This window comes from Fundulus heteroclitus, chromosome 18 (assembly GCF_011125445.2).
Source record: "Fundulus heteroclitus isolate FHET01 chromosome 18, MU-UCD_Fhet_4.1, whole genome shotgun sequence".
Classification (NCBI taxonomy): Eukaryota; Metazoa; Chordata; class Actinopteri; order Cyprinodontiformes; family Fundulidae; genus Fundulus; species Fundulus heteroclitus.
Genome location: NC_046378.1, coordinates 9204915 through 9230726, shown reverse-complemented (window position 1 = coordinate 9230726; position 25812 = coordinate 9204915). Strand labels below are relative to the sequence as shown.

General features: G+C 41.0%; 2 protein-coding genes across 7 annotated transcripts in view; one reads left to right on the top strand and one right to left on the bottom strand.

The window, feature by feature from the left end:
- The window catches only part of LOC105929202 (beta-galactosidase-1-like protein 2), a 36420-nt gene extending 17986 nt beyond the window's left edge, over nucleotides 1-18434 (top strand). For both annotated transcript variants that reach the window (XM_036149861.1, XM_036149862.1), the window contains 10 exons: nucleotides 406-549; nucleotides 1864-1944; nucleotides 6144-6250; nucleotides 10868-11014; nucleotides 11236-11307; nucleotides 11676-11754; nucleotides 11867-11954; nucleotides 14748-14862; nucleotides 15671-15787; nucleotides 18056-18434. In XM_036149861.1, the coding sequence (XP_036005754.1) occupies nucleotides 406-549; nucleotides 1864-1944; nucleotides 6144-6250; nucleotides 10868-11014; nucleotides 11236-11307; nucleotides 11676-11754; nucleotides 11867-11954; nucleotides 14748-14862; nucleotides 15671-15787; nucleotides 18056-18142 (1037 nt within the window). In that variant the 3' untranslated portion in view covers nucleotides 18143-18434. The remainder of the gene's footprint in view (nucleotides 1-405; nucleotides 550-1863; nucleotides 1945-6143; nucleotides 6251-10867; nucleotides 11015-11235; nucleotides 11308-11675; nucleotides 11755-11866; nucleotides 11955-14747; nucleotides 14863-15670; nucleotides 15788-18055) is intronic.
- Nucleotides 18435-22141: 3707 nt separating this feature from the next.
- Nucleotides 22142-25812, bottom strand: part of b3gat1a (beta-1,3-glucuronyltransferase 1 (glucuronosyltransferase P) a) — a 130437-nt gene continuing 126766 nt past the window's right edge. For all 5 annotated transcript variants that reach the window (XM_036150236.1, XM_036150239.1, XM_036150240.1 and 2 more), the window contains 2 exons: nucleotides 25114-25226; nucleotides 22142-23127 (listed from right to left, as the gene is read on the bottom strand). In XM_036150236.1, the coding sequence (XP_036006129.1) occupies nucleotides 25140-25226 (87 nt within the window). In that variant the 3' untranslated portion in view covers nucleotides 22142-23127; nucleotides 25114-25139. The remainder of the gene's footprint in view (nucleotides 23128-25113; nucleotides 25227-25812) is intronic.

The following is a 25812-nucleotide window of genomic DNA, read 5'->3' as shown; positions in this document are numbered from 1 at the left end:
TGAAAAAAAAAACTTTAAAAAAAGTACATCATATTCAGAGAGAATGCATATCCTTGACAGTTCAGTGCTGTGTAGACTTCACACAACCAGCAGCTGTAACCACCACAGGGTCCGTGGGACTCTGTCGCTCACCCTGAACAATTCGTATTCACTAAGGCTGTGGCTCTCCTTTTCAAATCATTAAGCGTGGTCCAAATTTCAATTCTTGATTGCATATGTTTTTTTTTTTTTTCTTCTTGCCTTTCCTATAATCCCCGCTAGGCTTCCCTGTAACAAAGTGCATGGATATGATCCTGTCAAACCGCCATTAGCCCAGTCAGAACGCAAAAACAGTGGCGGTGGTTGGTTAAAGCTTATGTTTCTGCATTGTTGTAATAAACCACTTTTTAACGTTTTTCCTGACAGACATGACAGCGGTGGTCACAGAAATTCTGAAGCTGGACATGTCCATCAACCTTTACATGTTTCATGGAGGGACCAATTTTGGCTTCATGAGTGGCGCATTCGCTGTTGGGATACCGGCGCCTAAACCCATGGTGACAAGCTACGGTATGTGTTCTGCAGTGAACCTGTCGTGTTTTTTTTTTTTTATTTACTGTACCGTGGTAGGAATCTTAGCAGTACACTTTTTCTGAGAGTTACTTTCCAGTGAAATATGAGCTGTGCGGGGCGGCGCGTCTTTCACACTGTCAGCCAGATGGCCTGAGCTTACAGCTGCTCAGAACATGCTGAGGTTAGGGCCTGTCTAACAGATTTGGTCACAGCCGTGCCGGATACGGCTGTGATTTCAACAGACCTGATGATGAAGTTTTCTTTTATTTGAAAAACGCTATATTTTTTTTTGCCAAAAGGGGATTTAGCATACTTTCAGAAGATGAAGGATGTCTGCTTTTCATCTCCCACCCAGCCCTCACATCTGAAAGACATACAGGCTGTTTTGGTTTCCTCAATGGAAATGTGATACTAGAGGTAATATTTAAAAAAAAAGTCTGGAAATACATTCCATAATATGCAGCTCATGAGACATGATGATACACAATGTAGGGTTCACAAGGGCGAGATACGATTTTAATAATTTTTTTTTAGAGGACTTTTCTTTTTCACAAATAGGGTCATGGATTTTTCACCAGTCATAAGGATCTTTAATCAGTGTAACATGATAAAGGCCACATTTGACCATTTGGATTCTCCTGATCAAAAGCTTGAGACCAGGGAAAAAAATGTAAGCATTGTTGCTGCAAGATCATAACCATGTTTTAGGCTGAGCACCAAAATGTTTAAAGGAAGAAACAGGAGAAAGACACAAACTAGACTGGGTAACTGATTGAAAACTGCTTTTGAACTCAGACAGCCTGCCCGGCAGCTAATCAAAGGTTTAAGACCATTAGCCAACAAATCCCCGAAATGGACCAGTATTCCATGTGACAAGGGTTTTCATGTCATAAAAGAAAACTTTTTTTTCCGCTCTGTGTCATGAGTCCAAGGCTATTAATACTGTGAGCAACATTTGCACATAACAAATCTCTCCCCAGACAGCACAGTAGGTTTTAAGCCGTCTTTTTTAGATTGCCTAATGCTGCCTGACTATTCTTATATCCGACAATGCCACGTCTGACCTTCAGTGGTCTCTTTCCACTTGTGCTACTACTCCCGGAGTACCTTTTACCCTTTTTGCCTCCGAAAGGCTCCGTTTTCTGTCGAGATAAACCCGGAATGTGTTTCGGGCCGCTGCTGCTGTTGCTGCTGCTGCCGCCTTAAGATGTTTGATAGGGGAGCGCGGAGAAAGCATCTGCCATGGTAAGAGGCATCCGTGCCTCTCTCCGGCTCCCAAACCTGCTGTTCTGATAGCGCATTATCTTTCAGATTACGACGCTCCATTATCCGAGGCTGGGGATTACACCACCAAGTATCATCTTCTGAGGAATTTATTCAGCAGCTACCACAGTGAGTGTTGCGCCCTGTTGCTGAGGCAGGCCTCGCATCTTCTGCCTCTTCCCTTTCATCCCCCCCCCCACTTAAGTTAATTCTCCTTGTAGAACCTGTTCTCTCTTGGCTCCAACAGGATAACTTTGCATATGATTACAAGCAGGGATTAGATTTAAGGGCTTGAGTGTCTTTGCTCTTTTGTGGGAGCTCTCTGCCGTAATCAGAGGCCCTCGGAGTGACGGGCGATTGTGGAAATAACATACATGTTTGTGCAGTTTTTCCCTGTTTGTTAAACGCGTCCTTTTGCGGTTGAGGGCAGAAGTCTTGAGTGTTTTGTGGCCAGGGCAGCTTTTGGCAAGCGTGGGAATGAACCCAGCGTAACAAAGTAATAATTTGCCTTCTGCTGGGGTGATTGAAGACGGTTCGAATGGCTGCCTAAGCGTGAGGCATCCTTATGTTTTGTAGTCTGCTGAACAATAAGCAGTGGCCTAAATATGAGGAGGCCGAGACTCCTGCATGTTCTGCTCTCCAACCACAAAAACCCTGACCTAATTCTTTGATTTAGATAATCTGCATGTTTTGTCATTTGTTTGGCTGTCAAATGATGTACATTATGTCAGTTACCGTTAGGTCTCCGTGGCTTAGTTTGGAAAAGGCTGGCAGGGATGTATGCTGATCTAGCACAGACTCAACACTACAGTCGGCCTGGAACTCTGCAGTTTTGTCATTTCACCGCTGTCAAAGATTGCAGGAAAACGGCACGCTGCAGTATTCATCTCTTTTGAGGCTTTTCCCCACACTTTGTCATCGTATAGCCACAAATGTCAGTGATTTTATTAGAATGTAATGAAATAGACCGACATCATATGGTGCATGATTGCATCCAGCAGCAGAAAGAGAAATAAACGTCTGAAAAACATATTTGTTTTTGGTCCCCTTTATTCTAGCGCGTCTGAATAAGAGCTTGACCAGCTAATTCCCTTCAGAGGTTTCCCTAGTTGGTGAACAGATGGGTCAGGGATGATGTGTAGAAAGGTTTAAAGCAGTGTTAAGCTATGAAACAACATCCAAGCTGTAAACAAATCTGATACAGCTCTCTTCAATATGTCATAGAAACAATGTAAAGCAGGGATCTTCAATTTCTTTCCTCGTGGTCCGGTGTCCTACAACTTTTATGAGCCAGACATTCAATGGCATGGAAAGGTTTAGATCAAAGTTGTGTTATTGTGGCCTTGACCTAAAACTAATGGAGAGTTTTCGGCAAGGCTTGGAAATGTCAGTCCGTAGGCACACTCTATTCAACCTGACTCTGTTTTAGGGCTGGACGATAATTCAGTAACAACATATATCGATCGATAGTCATATATTGATGATAGAAAAAAAAAGGGTCAATAAAAAGCTCAAAAGAATAACAGTTTTCCTTCCTTTTGCATTCTAGTCATGCAGGTTGACATTACCATCATCTTCCCAACCAATCACAAACAGACGCTCCGTCACCAAGCTCCTCCCCTTCAAAGAGTTCATTGAGCACTTTAGTAAAAAATTGGTTGAATAAAAGGTTGAGTTTGAATTCATGTGTTCTGTATCTAAAAAATAGGCAACAGCATAAACTGGCCAGGGCTGCACTTAAACTAAATGTTTTGAAGTTGTTGATAATTATCGATATCAAACAATAGGATTCCTCTTTTATCAATATGCTTTTTTCCTATATCGTCCAGCCCGACTCTGTTTGAGCTTTTTGAAAAAAAAGAATGGGCAGAAATGTTCAGTCTCTTTATTCTGAAAGCTAGAAGACGTAACCAAAAAGACTGTCAGAAGTAATTGCAGTGAAACGCGGTTCCACTAACTATTAATCATGGAGCTGAATACATATACATGCCAGCCAGTTCTGATTTTTGCTTGAAAGGGGATTTTGAAAACCACTTATTATTTTACTTCTACCTTTCAATAACGCATCACTTTGTGCTGGTCCCTCACATAAAGTCCCAATAAAATATAGTATATGACAAAGCGTGAGACGTCTGAGATGCATGAATACTTTTGCAGGGCCTTAAAGGCAGTGGCCTAGCCACAAATTGCTTTCTGCCCGGACCTAATAAATATACGGGTGGGCCAAATAATTATCGTTGAAAGTAAGTTTATATGTAAGTTGCATGTTTGTAACTTCAGTATGGAGAAGATACAGGCTGAGGAGAAGGAGAAAATACCTTTTCTGTTTAAGTGAACATCCTTGAATTGGCAGCGGGAAAAAAAGAATAATCAGGACCTATCTGTGAAATGATTTAGAGCGAGAAACACGGCGAAGTAACTCTTGGATCATTTAAACTGCGGCAGCCTGTCAAAAGTCTTTACTTCCGTTTCTGAACGCAACGTCTCTCAGAAATGGCCGCCACCGCATCCTCGGTCCAGACGGCCAGGACACACGAAATCGCCCCGGCCTGCAGGTCATGTACCAATAATATTAAACCTGTTGCATATCCAGTTGTGCTTTTGCAAAAACATTTGGACATTTTGTAACGTTAAAATGTCACAATGTTCAATTTATGTTTTTTGGATTTTATGTGATAGAGCAGGGGTGTCAAACTCATTTTGGTTGAGGGGCCGCATACAGCTTAATCTGATCTCAAGAGGGCCACACGAGTTAACTCATTGCAAAATTAAGCAGAACTAATAAAAGTGGACTTGTTATTGATTTTTATAGTAAATGAATAAATTAACTTTTACACTATATAATATGAATAACCTCAGCGTTTTTAAGAAAAGTATGTGCAATTTCAACAATACTTTTACTCAGTTAAACATTTACTTGTGCAATATGCATAAGAACTGATCACAGTGATTATACAATGTTGAAAAACATTTATTCACATTTTTTGGAACTTAAAAACACTGTCCTGCATGACAAAATACATCAAACAGATAAAAATTAAGAAATGATTTGAATTTTTCCACACCTGAAGCTTAATCTGCTAATTAAAACACAGCGCCCCTCGTGGACAATATAGGAACTGCATATTTTCAATTAAACAAAGTGCATGTTTTTTTAATAATTGTTTTATCATTATTTTCCTTTTATCTTGTCCACTTGTGAAAGTCAAATCTGATGAGCTCTTTGTGGCATCTTATTGCCACATTGCCAGACAGGACACTGGAAAAAAAAAAAATGATAATGCATTTAGCCACAGGGCCGGACTAAATTGTTCGGATCCGGCCCGCGGGCCGTATGTTTGACACCCCTGTGATAGAGTAAGGTGGAAGGAAAACAATGCATGGTTTGATTTTTGTTCAATTACTAATACAAATGTGAACAGTCTGTTATCCAATTGCAGTCAGCCTCATCTGCAACTTATTGCTGTCGGGTGTCATGTAATTAATAGAGACACGTATAAAAACAGCTGCAAAATGGCAAAGACTCTAAACAAACAGCAAAAATGGCTCTAATAGTTCTGTAGAGCACGGTATAAAGTGTACTCCTGCAATCAGCCAGACAATTTTCTACGATGAAGCATTTTTTTTCGTTCACCCATTAAGTGAAATTATCAGGATGGTGCAGTCTGTGATTCAGTTTCCTAGAGCTTTTTTTATTTCTTTTTTTATTCTTGACAGAATTCAAGACGGCTAGGTGTTACAGAATGTTCTGACGGACAGGTGTTGAACCCGGCAAGAGTTGTTTATAGGAAGTGTTGGCTATTATCCTTAAAGTTTCCCATAAGTGAGCTGGCTTTTACCACTCGATGAAAGGCTGTCAGGCCGTTTCTAGCGGGCGTGCTGGTGTGCCCGCGAGATTTAACACCTTTAAAAGCAGCTGATGGTGCTGGAGCAGCAGCGCTGTTAACGGTGGTTGAGAGGCAGTTTGAGAAACTCTGAAACAAACTGGCAGAACGCTCACCCACCGAGGCTGAAAAGAGGTTGAGGTTATTTCATTAGGCTTTCCGCCACATGCACTGAGTCATGCATATGGTGGAAACGAGCACAACGAGCTCTTTGTAGGGAAGTGAGTTGTTTTTATTCTCATGTAGGAGTTTATTTTATTTCAAAGTCAGTCCCGTACATGAGTTTGACCACCAGCGTTGCTAAAGCTTTTCTGTATTTCACTTTTCAACTTCTTGAGATTTTCTAATTCTTCGAAGCTTTTACATAGTGATTACATCTTCTCATCTCCTCACAGACAAATGACAGGGAAGCTGGCCTCATTTTCCCCCCTCCTTTCCTTCCAGACGAGCCTCTTCCTAAACCACCCTCTTCTCAGCAAAGGAGAGCCTATCAGTTCGCTGTTGTCCAGCAGCATCTATCCCTGTGGGACAGTCTGCATTCAACAGAAAAGGTGGGCAACACGCATTTACACAAGCCCCAAAAAAAAAACAATAATACAATAATCTGATACATGTTTCACTATGTTGCACAGCAAAGCCAAGAGCTTGTGACTCAATAGGATACAGGTAACCGATCCGGTACTTTTGGACCATTATGCTGCTGAATGACCCACTAATGACCTGCTTTGGGAAACAGCCCACCAGACATTTCTTTAGAACATTCTGGTGTTTCAAATAGTTCATGATGCCGTGCACCTAAAAGTTCTACTTTTCTGGGTTTTTTTTTTTTTTTTTTTATCCTCCCTTGGTTACCGCTGCAGGAGCCAAGGCCGAATCAAGCAAAAACTGATTCAGCTAGTAGAAATCTACCCTGAAAACAGCCCAACTTGGGATGCACGACTTTACGGATAGACCCTGAATTAAAGGTAAAGCTTCGGGAAGAGGCCAGACGCTTTATATGGTGTAACACCCCCCCCCCCCCCCCCCCACTCCAGCATTTTAATTCAATTATCTCGCAGCTATCCTCCTCTGCCATTCATATTTTGTGTAAACTTTAAATTGTAATTGTAAGTTTCCTATTTTAGTCGTCTGGAACGCCGTTTTAAACCCAGCCATCAGTGCTGAGTATCACAGCGTTTTACAGAGTTAGCATTCAAATTTCATTGATAAAACCTGCCAACTTTAGTAGAAATAAACTCCAGTCCTCAAGGGGCAGTGTCCTGCGACGTTTAAATGTGTCCCTGCTCCAACAAACCTGAATCGAATGACTCAGTTGTCTCCTCAGCGTGTCATCAGGCCTGCTTATGACCTAATGATTCGATTGGCATGTGCTGAAGCTGAGACTCATTTAAAGGCTTAATCGCTCTGAAACAGTCATAAAATATATCTTTAGATTGCAGATTGTAATCCCAATGGGAGCGCTGTTTTTATTTTTCCCTTCTGTCGGGGAAACAAGTTTGGCACAGTTCACCTCAAACCCAATCTACCTGAACATGTCCACACAGTTCGGGGCAGAAATGGGCTTCTGTGTCACTAGGGCTTGGAATCCGGTTACTGTTATTAAAGAAAAACAGCCTTTTATTGGGGGATGTTGCTAGCGTATTAATACGTCTTTATTTTGAAATTATTTACACATCATTACCAGAAGAGGTCAACAGATGTGGAGTGTGTGATGTTTGTGTCCTGGATTGCACATTTATAAAAGTTCAGTTAGGACCGACCAAAATTTTTAAAACGTAAAACCAAAAGTTACATTGATGAACAAGACTTTTTTTTTGGGCTGCTAAACTGACCATCACAGGCACCGGTATTATTCCACCATGTGTAGCTCAGTGATTGTAAAAAAGCCTGCTGTTGAAATAGCCGGAAATAAATTGTAAATATACGGTGGCCCTGAAGTGCAAACCACGTCAACATATCTCTAAACGCAACTACAAATTAAAAAACACAACGGCATTTTGAAAAGCACAACATTACCTTGAAACATATCAAAATTAAAAACAACAAAACATTGAAATACACAGTAACATTAAAAAACAGAACAACAAATAAAAAGCATAAAAAATTACAACATTTTCAAACCCACAACACTATCTTAAAAGACACCACGACATTAACCTATCAGAAGAGGGAGGTACCAGTGGGAAACATGAGACATCGATGATTGGACGACGGGTCCGTTTGGCTTTTGAACTGGACGTGGTTCTAACTGTAGTGGGTTTGTGAGAACATGAATGTTATTGGTAACTTCCGGTTCAAAAGCCAAACGATGCCGTCGTCCAATCATCGATGTCTCATGTTTCCCACTGGTACCTCCCTCTTCAGATAGGTTAATTTCGTTGTGTTTTTTTTTTAAAGATAATGTTCTGGGTTTGAAATGTATTTTTTCTGTTTTTTAATGTTATTATGTATTTCAATATTTTGTTGTGTTTTTTTTTATTTGCATTTGTTTCAAGTTAATGTTGGTGTGCTTTTCAAGATGTTGTGGTTTTGAATATGTTGTTGTAATTCTTAATATGTTGCGTTTGTTTTATTTGTTCATGTGCTTAGTTAATGTTGTTGTGTTTTTTAAGATGATGTTTTAAATATGTCATTGCATTTTTTTTTATTGTAGCTCTATGTAGAGAATTGTTGGTGTGGTCTGCACTTCCAGACCACCATATAGATGTCCCATCGCCAAAGTTAAAAAAAAAAAAAAAGGGAGAAATCAACCATTGGTGCTATATTCTATTTGAACCGTGTCCTATTTCCTTCTCACTTTCACGTCCACTGTACTGGTTTAGGTATTTACGCCGTGTTCCCCTAGAAGCATTTATATTCAGGCCAGGTGTAGCACGTCTGGTGAGTCTCACTCCATTAATTATTCAGTCCCCATCGCAATATTTGATTCCCTCAGAGATGCCAATTACCACACACCCTTGTTTAAAAAGAGCGGGTTGTCTTCAGTTACAGAGTGAGTCTAATATCTTTTCTGTGTGTTTGGCAATGTGTGGTAAAGTGCGTGTACTCCTTATATGAGCTTGTTGGTCATGCAGAATGCGCCTCCCAAAGCTACCAAACGAATGGTTGCTTAGTAAAATACCTGGGTCTCATGTAGATAGACACGCATGGATTTCCCACTAAAACAGGCCGTACCCCTAAATCAAGATAACAACTCAAGAGATATGAAATGGTGCATGGCCCTGAATCCAACAACACTTCGTTTGTACGTAGCAATCCATTCAGCATGCATTTGTTAACAGACCACTCTTTTTGATACGTCGCATTTAAAAACGCAACCAGCTGTAATGAATCGCATCTGCACTGGTGGAAGGGGAGGAGATTTACAGAATCTGCATCGGAGAAGCTCCTAAATGAGTTAGAAGGCACATAAACTGAATCGATGTTATACATCAATTACACGGATTACACACATGTGAACCTGTGACGGATTATGATGCCCAGGTGATGTGATTGTCATAATTGTCCTAGCTCAAATGTAAATAGCTCAAATATAAATTTGAACAAGCAACTCGATTTATTGCATAGGAAGCCCTCAGTATTTCACACCGTGGCGACTTGGTGTCTTTTCCAAGCGGTGCTCTTCGTCGCAACAAGCGTGTCGAACCAGACCGCCTTGCTTCAAAGTTGCTTAATCGCATTTGCCGATTAATGAAAAACGCGTACCATGATCGGACGAAATGCTTCCCGTTAACTAAAACAAAAGCGCGGCGGTGCTTTTAGCAAACTGCCTGCATTCCAAAGCACCTTTTTGCCTTAGGGAAGCCGGTTGTCGATGCAAAATTGCCTTTTATTCCCACCCTGTTTGACCTGTATTCGCTGGGAATTTGACTAACCTGGCTCCTGGCGAGGACGGCTCCACGCTACACAGTGCAACAACAACGATGATGATGATGATGATGATAAAAATAAAGCCATTGCTGTTAAAATATTTCCTGCATAACCACACATTTTTCATGTAGCTGCAAAAACATGGTTGGTAAAGCTGCTTAATATGAGCAAATCAAGGCCTTAAAAACAAAATACTGCGATGACAAGTGTGATAAAGCCTCACTCATCTCCTTTTCCTCTCCTTTTATTTTGATGCTTTGAACACTCCATACAATCTACATCTCCGACCCTTGGAAGACATTAGCCAACAAAAATTGTATTCAGTTTATTCTTTATTTTATTTTTTGCTACATTTATACTGCACACGCTGTTGTTGCAATGGCGTTGTCGTTGTGGTGTATTGCTCATGCCCAGGCCCGTATTAAGACAATGTGGTGCCCCTGGGCACTATACCTCAAAGCCCCCCCCCCCCACCCATCAGACATAATCAAGGGGATTTCTGTAATGTAATTTACTATTTACTAACTTACACAACTACATGTAGGCATATGAGCTATGAGCAATATTCAAACATCTCATTTTAAAATGTTGAAATCAAAAGAATCATGATTTATTTATCATTTATTATTATTGTGACATCAGTGTTCACAAAACGAACAATGCATGGTCTTTCAACAATTTCAAGTAAATAATAACAATTTATGAAAAATATGTTTTTAAAGCATGTTTCATGTAGTGTCCCCCCCCCCCCCCCCCCCCCCCCATGGTTGGTGCCCCTGGGCACTGGCCCACTGGCCCTTCTGGATAATTCGGCCCTGCTCAGGCCTAACGTGCGTACAGTACAGATTTTAGAACTTGTTCTTCAGGTGCGTACAGTGACAATTTCCCAGCATACCCTCTAGGTGTCGCCAGCAAACAAATGACTATAGAAATGTGAGGACGTCAGCTAAGAAGCTGGAGTAGGGATGTGAGCATTTCCACAGTCAGGTCATGCTTGACACGTCAGATGTTTTTTTGGGGGTTTGCACTCTTAGTACCTGAGGCCGCTGCTCTGATTTTGAAGCTCGCCTCATTAGTTTCCGAAAAGCCGTCCCTTCGGAGCAAGCCGTCGCTCGGAAGATGAAAACGCCGACACGTACACCGAGATTGATTCCTGTTTTTAATTAGAGCACAATTTTGAGCAAACACCTTTTTAATCCACGTGTAAATTCTCCACAAACAAGAATCACTGGAGCTCGGCGAAGCTCGGCCCGAGAGGCGTTTGACTGTAAGGCTCTGTTTCTCCGCGTGCTCCGCAGCCTTTCAGATCGCAGCGGCCAGTCAACATGGAGAACCTCCCCGTCAACAACAACAACGGTCAGTCGTACGGCTACACGCTGTATGAGACGGCCATCGCCAGCGGAGGAACGCTCAACTCCAAGAACAACATCAGAGACAGAGCACTGGTGAGGCCCATCGATCCAATAGATTCACTTTTTTTCTCACTCTTGTTTATCAGACCGCTTGTGCGGAGGATGGTGCATTCTGGGTAGAGTTCACGCCTCTGATTGTAGTAGCAGTCATCCTAATTGTGAAACAATGGTTTTGTTTTGCAGCTGCCCCGTCTGAATGTGTTTTCTGATCATTTTCTGGACGTAAACTCTTGTCTCCTTCCCAATCTTTCTAGGTTTTTGTGGACAAACACCTTGTTGGTGTTTTGGACTATAAGGTGCAGGAACTTGTGCTACCGGATGGGAAGGTATTGAGCTTTTTTGTGTCCTCCTGTACATATTTCAGACCCGGTGTGCTATCTCTCAGAGATAGAGTTTTTAAATATTTAACAATCTGCAGCATGTGGAAGCTTCAGGGGATGCTGATAGATGTTTTCTGGCACCAAAGTGCCAGAGTGAGGCCGGCCGTAGATCTTCTTCTAAGTGTTTGTTTTTTTTTTTGGGTGGGGGGAAAAGAGCAGATTCTGCAACCTTTTTTTTTTTTATTTATTTATTTTTTAGAAAGAACTTACTTGAAATTTCATAAGAACTTCTCCGTTTTCATTATTTTTCTTTTTTGTAAACTACTGCAGTTTCCTTGAATGCAGCTCATGTTTTATGTATGTGTGTGCTGAAGGGAAGCAGAACTCTGAGTTTGCTGGTGGAGAACTGTGGAAGGGTGAATTATGGGACAACTCTGGATGAGCAGCGCAAAGGTACAAAAAAAAAAAAAGAAGAAAAAAAAAGCTAATGATTTTGCAGATATTTGAGTGGAAACCTCATTTTTGCCAGAAAATCTTGAAGATAATCTACTTTGTACGTCTCCAGGTCTGGTTGGCGACATTGAGCTAAACTCGCACATCCTCCGAGACTTCGTTATTCATAGCCTGGATATGAAAGCAGGCTTTGTAAACAGGTTTGTGTCTTTTTAATTGCTCTTCCATTCCTCCTCGTGTTTGTGTTTCTTCATCGCTACACCTGCCGTCCTCTTAGTCATCACAGCACATTTTCGCTCCAAATGAATGCAATTACAGAGGCAACAAGATGGCAAAATTCAGAAAATAAAACACATCCTGTAATCCATATACCTTATGAGGATCGCAGGCCAAACGAGATTTCAGCATTGAGGCTACTCACAGACCTCATTTAGACACGACTCTGTGTTTAAGTTTAGAGCCAGATATTTACATACACCATATGAACAGACACATAATCCCTTTTTTACTCACCGTCTGACTCTAAATCTTCAAAGTCAGAAGATGCATACAGTAAGATTACGAAGCTTTAAAGCTTTTAAAAGCCTGCTTGGCAAAGTGAAAGTCTTATAAACACTGTGAGAATGTACTCCTCAGATTCTCACATGCCAATACAAATGTGCTTTTGTAAATTATTTTTATGTTTGACCTGCCCAGGTTTTTTTTTTTTTTTTTTTTTTTTTTACCCCATCAGTTTTCTTTTCTATGGATTAAAATGCATGAAACATGAAAAACAAAAGGTTGCAGGTTAATCGATGGAGGTGGAAGTTTTTGCATCTAGATGAAAAATGAAGGGAATAGACCATTTCCATTTCTGCATCAAACTTGCGTGCCCATCCTTTTTTCTATTTGCAGCCTGATGATTTAACAGGCTGAATACGATGGGAGTTCTCAGTTTTGATGCAGTTAATGGCTGGGGGAATCCAATTTTCAGCATCTGACTCGCTGATCTCTGGTCAGAGCCACTTAAGGATAAATCGATTAATTCCGTTCTCTGGTTTCGTTATCGGCGCACGTCTAATATAATATTTGCATGCGGATAAAACGCAGTATGTTAACTGATCTCTAATGGCAAAGCTTTGCTCTTTTCATTTTTTTGCGACCTTGCAAAAGTGACATGTGCGTAACCATTAAGCCACGAGGCCGATCCTGGGTATGCTCTCATTTAATCTCAGTTGCCAACGATGGCTAATTCACATCTAACGATCAACAAAGTGGAAACACGTGTCGCCGCCTGCCAGCATCCTCCCAACAGGATACAGAGATGGAGAGTGTGCTGGCATGCAGCGCCTCAGTGGGGGAACTGCAGCTGCGACATGGCGGGCAAGACGGCCCTGCAGAGGATGGTGAGGGGAGCTGGAATTCATGCCAACAGTCTGGGAATTGTTTCAGAGCAGCTGCAGGAACAGAGATTTCTCGCACCCATCTGTGGGAACATTTTTGAACTTTTACCATCAGGCTAACCACAACAACCAAAGCAGAGCCGCTCCTTTCTGCCTCCAGCCGTTAAAACTCTGAACCCCTATTCAGATGATGCACCCGACGTCATCACACACATTTAATGTTTTAGTTGCTTTGTGTTTTGACTAGATATGTTAATAAAAAAAATACATTTATTATTTCTGTCTTTCACAATGTAGAATTGCTGATTTATTTTTTTATTTTTTTATTCAAACTTGACCATACAGCAGAGACAAAATTTAAAAAAATAGATTAAAATCACAAACCCGAGAAACTATATTAAAATGCTTAAAAAAGGTACCCTTTTCAACTTAAATCTCTGAGATTCGAAGAAAACTATCTAAAATGTGCAACAGCAGACCTGCTGTATAAGGGGGTGTGCTGGAGGATCCTTTTAGACTGATCCGGGGGAACATGCGGACATGTTCTTCCCTCAGATGGTGTCATCGCGCTGGTATTTGGGGAATACTTTTGATTGGTTTATCCTTTGAGCTCTCCCACAAGAATTTGGAGGGTTTCATGGGGGAGTACTGCTGCCGTGTGAAGATGGTGTTTCACTTTTTTTTCATTTTTTTTTCATTTTTCTTGCGCTTCAAGTCTCCAAGGCACATGTCTGGTTACTTTAAGTCAAGCCAAATCTATATTTGTTTAGCCACGTAGGTTCTAAAAAAGCATCCAAATGTGTCTATTTTCTGCTGTTGTTGGTCACAAAGAGAACTATTCAGCGTAGCGCCCACCTCACCACAGTCATTACATCCGGTAATATTAATATTTGGAAGCTTTAGAGCTGAGCTTTTCAGGTGCGTTTTGCAGGAATAAGTGTACCCCAAGGCAAAAGTCTTTATTTCCTCATTAATATTTCAGGATTGTAATAGCACAATGCTCCCCTGTACATTACAGCACCATTCACATGAGACTTTTTTTCACCTTACTGTATGTTTAATTCAATATTACTTGGATAATAATAATTACAACAATACCATGGATACATTTTTTTTCCCCTAAAATTGTATATTTAAAGCTAGTGGGACTCATATTGTGGATATGCTTGTTTTTTTTTTTTATCTGTGCAGATATTTTGTGTGTGTGTGTGTGTGTGTGTGTGTGTGTTTGTCAGCGCCATTCTGCAAATGTCAGGGCCTGAAGCCCCTTATAATCGAACACTAGAAATTCCTACCTGAGGAAGGACTGTTGGTTTCCTATTTTGACAGCCTTTTTGAATTTGCTCAGAGGCGAGACATAACCTACAGTCTCCGTGAATATGAATACTTTCCCTGCCATCCATTTCAACACTTTCACTTGGCATTCACCGCAGGCCAATTTTTTTTTTTTCCCCTGGTGCCCCACAAACAGCCATAAAATTAAAGATTGTCAGATGTTTTTACATACGTTTGCGAGACAATGCATCGGAACACCCACGCGCGTGTCTGCCTGTCTATCTATCGATATAAAGACAGATACAGATTATTTTTTGTCTCTTCCCCCTCCTACAGGCTTCAGGGTTCAAGCCAGTGGGTGTCCATGCAGAAGCAGCCCTCCTTCCCAGCCTTTTTCCGGGCCAAGCTTTACGTGAACAGCTCTCCTAAAGACACCTTCATCAAACTTCCTGTAAGTAGGAGTACCTGCAATACCTGCAAGAGAGTCTTGAAGTCATCTAAGCCCAAAATGCAGCGGTTCTGCGTTATGTGAAGAGGCCTGTTTAGCTGAAGAGTCGTAACATGTTAGAGGTCTTTTGATAAAGTTCAGAGCAATCGACAGCTGTCTTCTTCATGGCAGAATGTCTACAAGGTCATGTATGCCGGATGTCATCCATTACAAAAAGAAGGGATTATGACTCAGTTTTGTTTTATTTATCATATTTAGAAACAGTCTTGATTAGGTCAGTTTTTTTCTACAGATATACATCTACACTGAGGTCTGAATAAAATATATAATGCACTGGATTCATTTATACAAAGAAATCTCTCTTTACTCTTTTAGGGATTTCTGACTTTTCCATTCTGTGTTAGCATATAAATATATATATATATATATATATATATATATATATATATATATATATATATATATGCCGCCACTAAAAAAAGGTTCTATGATGTTGTATTTTACTATTATATATACAAACAATCTAGAGAAATGTGTCTCCATGAAGTTCTACATCACTAGATTCCTTCACATAAACGTCTCTCTTTGACTCTTTTAGGGATTTCTGAGTCTTCACATAAATTGGTCGGGAGGTTCTGTTTTTATAAATTGCAGAGGCCTCACTCGTGGCGATACCCACAAAGTCTCTTCAAATGGAAGACTGCTTTAACGTTAGCTCAGACAGAACAAAAGAAAATGTTCTGAGGCGCACTGCAGAGGAACGCTGGGAACGTTTCCGCTCGGCGTCCTGATGCGTGACCTCTGTCCACAGGGATGGACCAAAGGGGTGGTGTTCGTAAACGGCAGGAACCTGGGACGGTACTGGTCTATTGGACCCCAGCAGACCCTTTACGTCCCTGGGCCCTGGCTTCACCGAGGGGACAACCAGGTACAAGGTCTAATTCACACTCACATACTACCTTATAGATGAGATGCTATGAAAGATGAAGAACTTATGAGTTCGTACTTGACGGCTTACACCGTTTCCTACCCTGTCATGTATGTCGGGGGGACCAAGACGTTCACGAGCAAACAACCAGTCCTGTGTCTCTGACGTGTTGCCGTCAGTCACCATCAGCCCCCTCCTTAGAATAGTGCACTTGTATCGGGATGAGGGGCGTATAATTCATTGTTGATTTTTTGGCTTCCCCCCCCCCCCTTTTCATATGTAGGATCAACCGAGCCTCTGAGGATTAAAGTTAAGTGATCCATCAGTTCCTCCACACAGTCAAATAATTAGCTGAAGTAATCAGAAAGTAGGTGGCGCTGCCGTACGCTGGAGCCGCTCCGGGCATTGGGCATGCGGAGCTGAGGGAATGGTGGTCTGCGCGGGCTGAGCACTCGGATAGCGCAACGGGAAAATGAGAGAAGATTAACGGGATGCAGCATTTGAGTAGCGCTTGTGTGGCGGATGTTCATACGTGTGGCTTTCAGGGCGTCTCACAGCTTTTTTTAGCTGGTGGAGTGTGCATGCTAGAGTATGAGGTACGCAGGGAGGTAATTTACCTAAAGCCGCCTATCTTCCTATGCTACCGAACGCGGGGCTGATAAGGAACAGGGTGACGGGGGTGTGTGTGCATGACAAGCTTCCTGCAAAAGCTGCTTTAGTATGCCGTTATCCATTTCTTACGTAACAGAAGGACCTGAAAGCAATTTATGGAAAAGTTCAAATGCTCCGCTAGCACAGCATGTGCATCGGTTATGCAGTCTGTGTATTTTTATCCAAAAGCTGGTTCATGACATTTCTGGTGACAGCTTCTCAAGATGTTCCAGGAATAGAAACACATTACGGGGGATATAAGACGTCTGCCCCCCCCCCCCCCCCCCCCCCCCCCTAAAACGTCAGGTTTTTGAAACATAAAAATGGGTCCACGATAAATCAATGAAAAAAAAAAAAGTTCCACATATAATTAAACATTTTTGCTGTTTGATATAACTGCTACATCTGTTTGGGAAAATAGAAGAGAAACAAAAAAAAAAAAAGCTTCCACGAGTGTGCACACCCTTCCATTGATGCTTAGTTGAACGCTCTTGATTCATTTTCAGCATTCGGCCTCATTCGGTGGGAGTCTGTTAGCATCCTACATCTAGAATTCGCATCAGTTGCTTACTCTATCTTGTGAATGTTCTCCAGACTATCAGATCTCCTGTCACATTTAGTTTTGTACTCTTTCTAGGGCTTTCAAAAACACTTGTTTTCTTCAAATGAAGCTATTGTTTTCTGTTTGTTTGTTTGACACCTGTTTGTACTCACAGGGATGTTTAAATAAAATAAATAAAGCTTTCTAGCGGCCACCTGAAATGTTCGGGTCAGAGCTGACTAGTGTGTAGAACTATTTATGATTTAATTCTCCTCGGTAAGAAGCCTGGGTCTGTCTAAACAAAAGGAACCCCACAGCATGACGCTACCACCACCGAGTCTTACCATGCATTTCATGTTGTTTTGTTAATGCTCTACGTTTTTTTTTTTGTTTTTTTTTTTGGGCCAAAAGTTCAAGTTTGGCTTACAAGGCCAGCTGAACTTTTATTTGTGTAAAATCCGACCCTGTGTAGCCGATGGCAGTCGTCCACCCAGGAGACTGGATGCAGGAATTAAAACATGTTTCAGCAAAGCACTCGTTTGGAACCGGGTTGTTGCAACTTTAAAAAAATCAATTTCCCCCTGACAGATTTGTTGATTTAAAAAAAACAAAAAAAAAAACGGCTGGATCATTCTGGATGTTTCACATTAAAGGCGGATAAATGATTAAACATGTAGGAAATTTTCTTACCTAAAACCATGTCATTTGAAGGGGGGCAGGAGGCGTGTAGACTAGATCGTCCTCTCGCTGTTTTGCATGGCTTTAGGGTCTCCCTCCACATATCTCCCACAGCCTCCAAACTATTTAGAATAAAGCTCATGATAAATCTGTTTATGTTTGCTTTCAATTTCTTGTTGAGCCAAATCAGAACAGTCGTGTTTACATGTGGAAGTTTTCATGTTTACCACCATTTACTTTCCTCATAAACGCCTTCAGCGACTGGTACTGTTTCCCAGCGCTTGTCCGTCTTGTTTTCTAGTAACTTTTCAGAGCGTGCATACATTACCACCTAAAACACCCACTTTCTCTGTCCTTTCACGACCTCGGCTGAGCTGCTTTTCCTTGTGCTGTCACAGGTCACCGTGTTTGAGGAGCAAGAAGCAGATGGGAAACTGTATTTCTCCAGCAACCCTGACTACGGCATGGCTGTTGATGTCGAGTGAGGATGAGCAGACCGGACGCGACTGCAGTTTGCTACGTTTACACGGATCCGGACCGCCCGTCCTGATCGGCAGCACTCAGGTGTCAGGAGGACGTTTAATTGAGTCTGTCTTCCCCGTCGCATTGATGGCGTGTTGTCGGATGTTGCTTCGTTTTCATACCTCCACCTTACCTAAATGGTCAGAGGGAGCGGGTGAGAACGCTATTCTGATTACATGGGATTTATGGTTCCATTCATCTCTGTTGAAAAAAAACCCAAGATCAATAAAGTCTGCTTTGACCTGTGGAACCAAGGCCAGGGAGGGAGTTTATTTTTTCCCCTGCCCTTCCTGCCTCCGTTCTCTGGCGATGCGCTGAAAGCCTCTGCAGAGAAATCAAGGTTACACACAACTCGCTTTGAAGATCCTTTTCCTGTAAACTTTTGCTCATGATATTCGTCTCTTCAGACATTTCTGCTGCGCTTGTTTCTGGTTAAAAAAAAGAGCCCCGTGGATGTCTAGCTGATTCAAACGGTATTGACTGCTTTACAGTAGTTATTCAAACTATTTATATCCCTGAAGCTTTTCTCACTTTTTACCACCTGCGATTTTTTATATAGTTTATTGGTCACTTATTTGATACCAGAAGTGCATAACTGTGAAGTGGAGGAGAAACTATTATCGCGTGGATTTTCAAAATAACTTTTCACATCTTCATTTCAAAACCGAGTACACGTGGCTTTAGGACAGGATGGGCCATGGCTGAGGTGCTTTAAACTTCTCCACAACTTCTTTTTTTCCTGACCCGTCTGCTGGGTTACCGTGTCTTCATGACGCTGTTTGTTCAATATTGTCCTCTAACAAAACCCAGAGGCCTTCACAGACCAGCTGAATTTAAAATTAAAAGTACTGACCGTTCACAGGTCAGGTGGAAGAATTTGGTTGCACTACGTTAAATTTGCTGCATATATCAAAGGGATTTGAAACCTCATTAGTTTTATTAGAGTAGATCATGTCCTTTTCCTTTGACAGAAAATCCCAGTAAAATATCTTAGAGTTTATGGTTGTAATTCAAAAACATATAGAAAAAGCCCTAAGGTAATGACATTTTTTTTTTCAAAAACTGTAGCACACGTGGTAATTTCTATGGACGACAAACCTTTGATCTGCTGTCTCAGTGTTGTATACAACCACAGTTCATGCTATCAAACGAGGGTCAATGTGACTTTATTTTGTTAATCCTTTTCAAACCTGCGACCCAAAGGGATCCACTCCTGGGGACAGAAATACGTACAGTTTAATTAAAAAAAAAACAAAAAAAAACATCCTCTAGAAACAACACTCTGGGCTACATGAGGTTCTTCTCAGTTATTTATTTCTCTTGATTCAACTAACATTTCTTTTTTTTTTTCTGAGAGAGCTGCTGTGGCAAATAAACAACCTTAAGAGACACATGCATAAAAGGTGAATGAGAACAGATGATGTCAGCGGAGATGATAAAAAGACTGTGTGTAAAGTGTATTGTGCCTTAGAGAATGTCAGCGTTTTGCTATGGGGAAGGCTGGTTAAGTGAACTATTGCTTGATGCGGCATCTGTTCAAAACAAAAAAAAAAAAAAAATGACGTGACGGGATTTTTGGAATCGCATCATGTTCAAAGCAAAGCCCTTTGAATTGTTCCGCTGCTCCAGGACACAACACACATTATTACATCGCATAACCGTATTCAGCCCGTCCGACCACATGCTGATCTGTACACTGCAGCATCATTAGTCACTGTGTACCGTGAGAAAAACAACCCTCCAGAAAACAAGACCAGTTATTTAGCTCCACCCTGGATGGTAAAACGACTTGAGACACAATTAAAGGTAACTTCATTTCATTTTCTATACAGCCTGGCATTTTTGGACATCAGACCACAACTGTTGTCTTGTTTGAGTGGCAAACATTTCAGGTGGGTTCGCTCCTAGGAAACCCGCTCGGGTAGAACACGCCTAACAGCGGCAGCGTTTACGCGCCGGCCTGCTACCGATCTGCATAATAATCCAAAAAAAAAAAAAAAAAAAACAGCTACTGCTGTGATTGCACATCCAAACTCGAAATAAATATATAAATAAACACGTAAAATTTTGACACTGAATAAATAACTAGAGGGTAGCTGGTGCTCGTCATGGCTAATCCCTGCGCGGTGGAACGTCATGCGGTCAATGAAAGCAGCCCGACTTCTCTGCATGTATGTCTAATCACTGCCAAGTAAAACGTGTAATAATTCTCCGGCTGAGCTTAAGAGTAACATCTGGGTAAGTTTTTCTTTTTTAAATATATATATAAATATTATTTTTTTTCCTGTGTTGTGCAGCAGTTAATATTGCATTCTGTCTTATAGGTCGGGGGGGTCCACAGAAGGAGCCGGGCAATAGCACCGAGGCTTAGTGTTGAAATTATCTCCAGCTTCTACAGCGGGACAGCGTTAGATAAGGACCACCACTGGGTATTGCAGATGGATGATCTGTCAAGCAGAGGAGAGAGAGGGAGTCCATTACAGTGTGAGGTGTGGAATAACTTTGTAAAAATGATCAGCTGTACTGCATGATTACTACTGATACTCTGTGGTTAGGGCTGCAGATACTCTCTCCGGCGGTCCGGTTAATGTTCGACACGAAGCCGCATAATAATGCGTCAGATACCACCAGCTGTCCTAAAGATACCGCGTCCACGTTGCGTCCAGACCAAAGAAATTAAATAAATAAAAAGGTTTATTTTGTTGTTGTTGTGCTTTTCGTTTGCCTACAGTGACTTCAGAGCTCAGAGCTGAATGTACACAAAAAATTGTACATATATCACATTTCAGGGCCATGCATTAATGTTTATGGTTTAAAAAAATGTATTATAATAATAATAATTGGAGCCGATATCTGATGCTGCTTAATTATACTTTTTTTCTCCCCATACATAGACAATGACATTTGGCCAGTATCGGATGGACTGAAAGAATGCAAATGACAGAGAACATTGCAGTTTAGGCTTTAGAGGGCGGAAAGTGCCACCAAAAAGCAGTATTTACCCGAATAAGTCATAATCGTCAGAATAAAAAGAAACAAATGTTTATGTAATGTGTGAAAGAATGATTCATTTAAAAAAATTAGAAAAAAAATCTTTAATTGTTATATAATCTAACCATTTGATCGTTTCTCATATTTCATGTGCTGCACTTTAGTGCAAAATGATCGAAACTGGCACCAGCATTACCCATCAGACTTTAGTGTGGGATGGATTTTAATTTGGCAAAAGACCGTAATCGATGAATATGAGTTTTTATGCTTTTCTTTTCATGTGAGAACCCCTTTTTTGAATATCGATCTTTAACTTCTGATCTTCAAAGGTTACCACGGATCCCATATTTGAGTTGCATTATTTCAATATCATTGACACAACATTTTGCAGGGGCTTCAAAAGCATGTCTAGTGAATCAGATCAGCTCATTAATAAATATGTGCTTCATAACATGAACTTACAGAATATAAGGTTTTTAAAAAAAAAACAACTAGTGAGTTTAAAGATTTGTTTTTCAATCAACTTAAATTCCTATTTCAGTGATTGAAACATACCTAAATAAAACTTCTGCAACCCTATTACCCCAAGGTTATTGGCGTCTCCGATCTGGCCACTAATTAAAGAACTTTCTGCAAGTCTCTAACATGCTGTGGTAGCAGTAATACTGGGTGCAACTTTCAGTAAGCTGCTGTAAAAAACATTTGTTTGACACAATTGTAACTTGAAAATAATCAAATGCACCCGCTGATTCAAAAGACAAAAGTTCTTGCTATGGTTTCATCATCCTGCTTAATGTGCAAAAGGTAACATTTTGTTCGTATTCCAAAATGCTGATCTGAAAATCACCAACACAATCCAGGAAAACCCTTAAATGAAATTCTGAAGGTGTCACAATCTGAAGGTTATCTTTACAAAACCTTCCAACATTTCACCAATCTTCCTATGGGATGAATGCAGACAGTAAGTCAGCTTTGTTGTGTTTCAGTTTCAAGAATTTAATCATTTCGCATTCACACATAAATACAATGGTTCCAGTGCATTCCTCCAAATTTTCCCTCTGTCCTCTTGATTGTTCCCAGATTTATTTACTCTGTATAAACCCTGCCTCGAAAGAAAATACCCAAAGGCTCATTTTAAGTGCTAACAAGAAAGTTAAGTTTCTTATTTTTAGGTTTCTAAGTTTCCCAACCAAGCTTGAGTTTCTCTTTAAGTGTACGGGTAGCTTCATGTAAATGTATGAGATTTAACGACGGTGTAAAAATTGGCCACGACCCAACAGAAAACGAAGGTAAGAGTCAGTCCAGTCGAACTAGCAGATCAAGTGTTTAAAACCCCTAAAGCAGTTAAATTAAATAACAGCAAACATTTGTAGTTATTAAAACAACATTCCTTTTCTTGATGAGAGAACTCTACGTTTTCGTTTTTTTAATCCAGCGCTGATGACGTGTACCACATCCTGAAGCTCCTCTTGTGTGCAATGTGCAGATGCTGGTCCGCTCGTTTCAGATCCTTTTGCTTTTAATTTTTGAAGATGGAGGATAGTTATTAAACCAGCTTGTTTGTTCCAATCTGCTGGCTGTTGTTGGTTTTCATTTTGTGCTGTCTCGTGCCACCACCACCACCCACCCCCCCACCCCACCCCCTGAGAGAAGGTGCAGGCCATCGCCGTCCATGTAAATCTCGTGAGGGTTCCGTTTTTCCTTCGCTCCTCCGCGGCAGACCCCAAGGACGGCTGCTGCCTCCATCTCTGCTGTGCTTTGATATGATATATTTGACGTGTTTTTTTTTTTGTTGTTGTTGTTTTCTTTATTTTTTTTTTTTGGTCCACATTTGAAAAATGTCAGATTTTTAACTCCTGTCACTTTTTTTTCTTCTTTAATTTAAGACTGGAGTACAGGTGACAGTTCAATAGAAACTTGACTGTTTCCCCCTCACCATAGACGCAGGTCCAGCCACCTGCAATGCAAAAACAATTAGGATTAGCTCAGAATTAAAGCATCAAAGTTCGATTTAACTCCAATGACCCCTCTATTTGCGAAGAGCAGCTGCTGTAATCGTGTCTTAATCACAGGACTTTCAAACTGCTGCACAGTTTAGCAGGAATGATCAAAACAGCAGTTCATGTGCAGTGCTGTGAAGGAGTGCTTGCCCCCTTATGAGATTATTTATGTTTTTGCTTCAGTAAAAATGTTTCAGATTATCAAACAAATTTTAATATATCAGCCCAAGATAACATGAATAAATCCAAAATTACGTTTTTTCATTAATAAAGGTAAAATACTATCCAAACCTGCCTACCCAAATCCACCCCCCCCCCCCCCTTAGGAGATCATTAAATAACTGTAATTAGTTACAAAAAGCTGTGTTAAATTTCGCTAGCCACACCCAGGTCTATTCACTGTCAAACGACATTACGACGTTGTCTTTGCAATGCTATTAATTCTTGCACACAATATTATGACTTTATTCTCACAATTTCCAGGAAACAAAATCATATTAGAGCCATTGTAGATTAAATAAAATAAATTATTTACCACGAAGGAATACATTTCCACAAAACCTCAGCTATTTTGAGGTTAATTTCACATTTGTTAGAAGAAAACTGAGATGTTCAGTGATGTAGAAAAGAAAAAAAATAACATTTTCCATGATTAAAGGCATACATTTGCTATATTAAAACTAGGTTTTACCATGGTCTTGGTGAATACTCAATCCTGATTGGCTGCATGGTCTCCGTTAAAAACGTCTGATAGGACATCTATAAAAATGCTCTGGTCAAATAGCCGGATTGTTCTAAATTACTGCGCTGGCTGAAACCTTAGCAGGTAACGGCTACAATTTTAACCGTAAAAAAAACCCAAAGTATTAATAATTGATTTAATTTTCCTTTCTTTCGTAAGTGACCATGGTGTAAGCGGGTTAATTATTATTATTATTAGATATTCTCTGACATCTCATTTCACGACCCCCACTCTGGGAACCCCTGCTTTAGGAGAACAAGGAATCACTTAAACAGAACCTGTCTGGCAACATGAAGTAGGCTAGAAGATCTCAAAAGGAGCACATCCTTTGACTAATCTGAAAAAAAAAATTCCTGGGCAGAGAACAAACAAAGTCACTGACACCTGCTAGTCTGTGAGACTTTGGGTGTACAGAGAACCAAAGTAAAGGGCCTCTTCCACAACTGAAGACAACATGAAACACTGGTGAACCTTCCCAGGAGTGTACAGCCTACAGAAACTACTTCAAGAGTGCATTAAAGGGATATCCTTGAAAAAAAAAAGAAACTAAAACAATATCTGAACCACCATGGGCTTTGAAAGCCACAGTTAATGTCAAAGTTCAGGATTCTACAATAAGAGAGGGAGTGGAGAAAAAAACGGTATCCATGGGAGAGGTCCAAGGTGAAGAAATACACACCTCAATCATCACCAGGGCTATTGGTAAAATATTCATTGGGCTGAAATGTGTTCACTTCAGTTCAGGGACTTTTTGAAAGGTGTGCATCCTCCATCCGTTGTGTGTAAAATTATTAGTATTTCAGGGGAAAAAAAGACATCGTATTGACGGCCCATCATGGTACTGTGTGATGGCCTGGGGCTGCTTTGGCATACTTGATCAGACTTTGAACTCTGCTCTGTTCCAGAAAATCCTGAAGGGTAACATCCAGCCACCAGTTCACGAGCTAAAGCTTGTTTATGGAGCAGAACAACAACCTGAAGAGCACCGGCACGTTCCCCTCAGAGAAATGGCTGGCTCAGAGAAATGCACAAAAGGGCGGTTTTTGGAGTGCCCTAGTCAAAGTCCGGTCTTATATGTGATCGAGAAGCTGTATTTGGTCAGGATATCTGTGTCTCATGTTAACATTTGTTTAATAATAAATGTGACAAAAAATACCCCCCCCCCCTCCCCCCAGATTCATTACATTGGCTCAATATTTACCAGGGTTCGAGAAGAAAGCACGAGCATCAAATCTCCATATTCGGATCCGTGAATCCTTTCTTCCCCTCGTTTACGAGGATGGGTTTCTCTGTTCTTGTGTGCCAGACGAGTATCTGGTAAGAGAGCAGCACGGAAACACAAACAGCAGCAGAAGCATTAGTGACACGCTGTTCCCGTAATGCACTCATTCAGCCCCGTGTTCTTCAAATACAGACGTTCCTGGACCCCGGCTCCAGTGGAACGCTCACCACCACCACCACCACGGGGCCCGTCTGTGTGTAAAGAGCTACTTGAGCGTGAACCCCGCATTAGAGCCAAGGGAAAATAGGCCGCGTCGCACACTGGTTTCTTGTGAATTTAGCTCAGCACATCTTTTTTTTTTTTTTTTTTTTTTTTTTCCAGCCCGTCCTCTTCTAACCACAGAATAATTGCCTCCTTCAAACGGTTAACAGCTCCAAACGAGTTGTTACGTAAGGTTTTCCCTTTGTGGCAGTGCAAAAGTTTTCTCCTGGATCCGTTTTTTGCTTCCATTACGCCCCCTTCGAAGCCTTCGCGCCGGCTTGCTTTTGCCCCAGAGACAGGACAAACACACAAGGGGGGTGGGGGCAAACAAACCCAAAGTGTCAAGCTCATTTCCCTCTTCTCTCCTTTGTGTTGGTACCCTTCCTCCTTTAATCTCGCCTTGGCAGCAGTCATGAA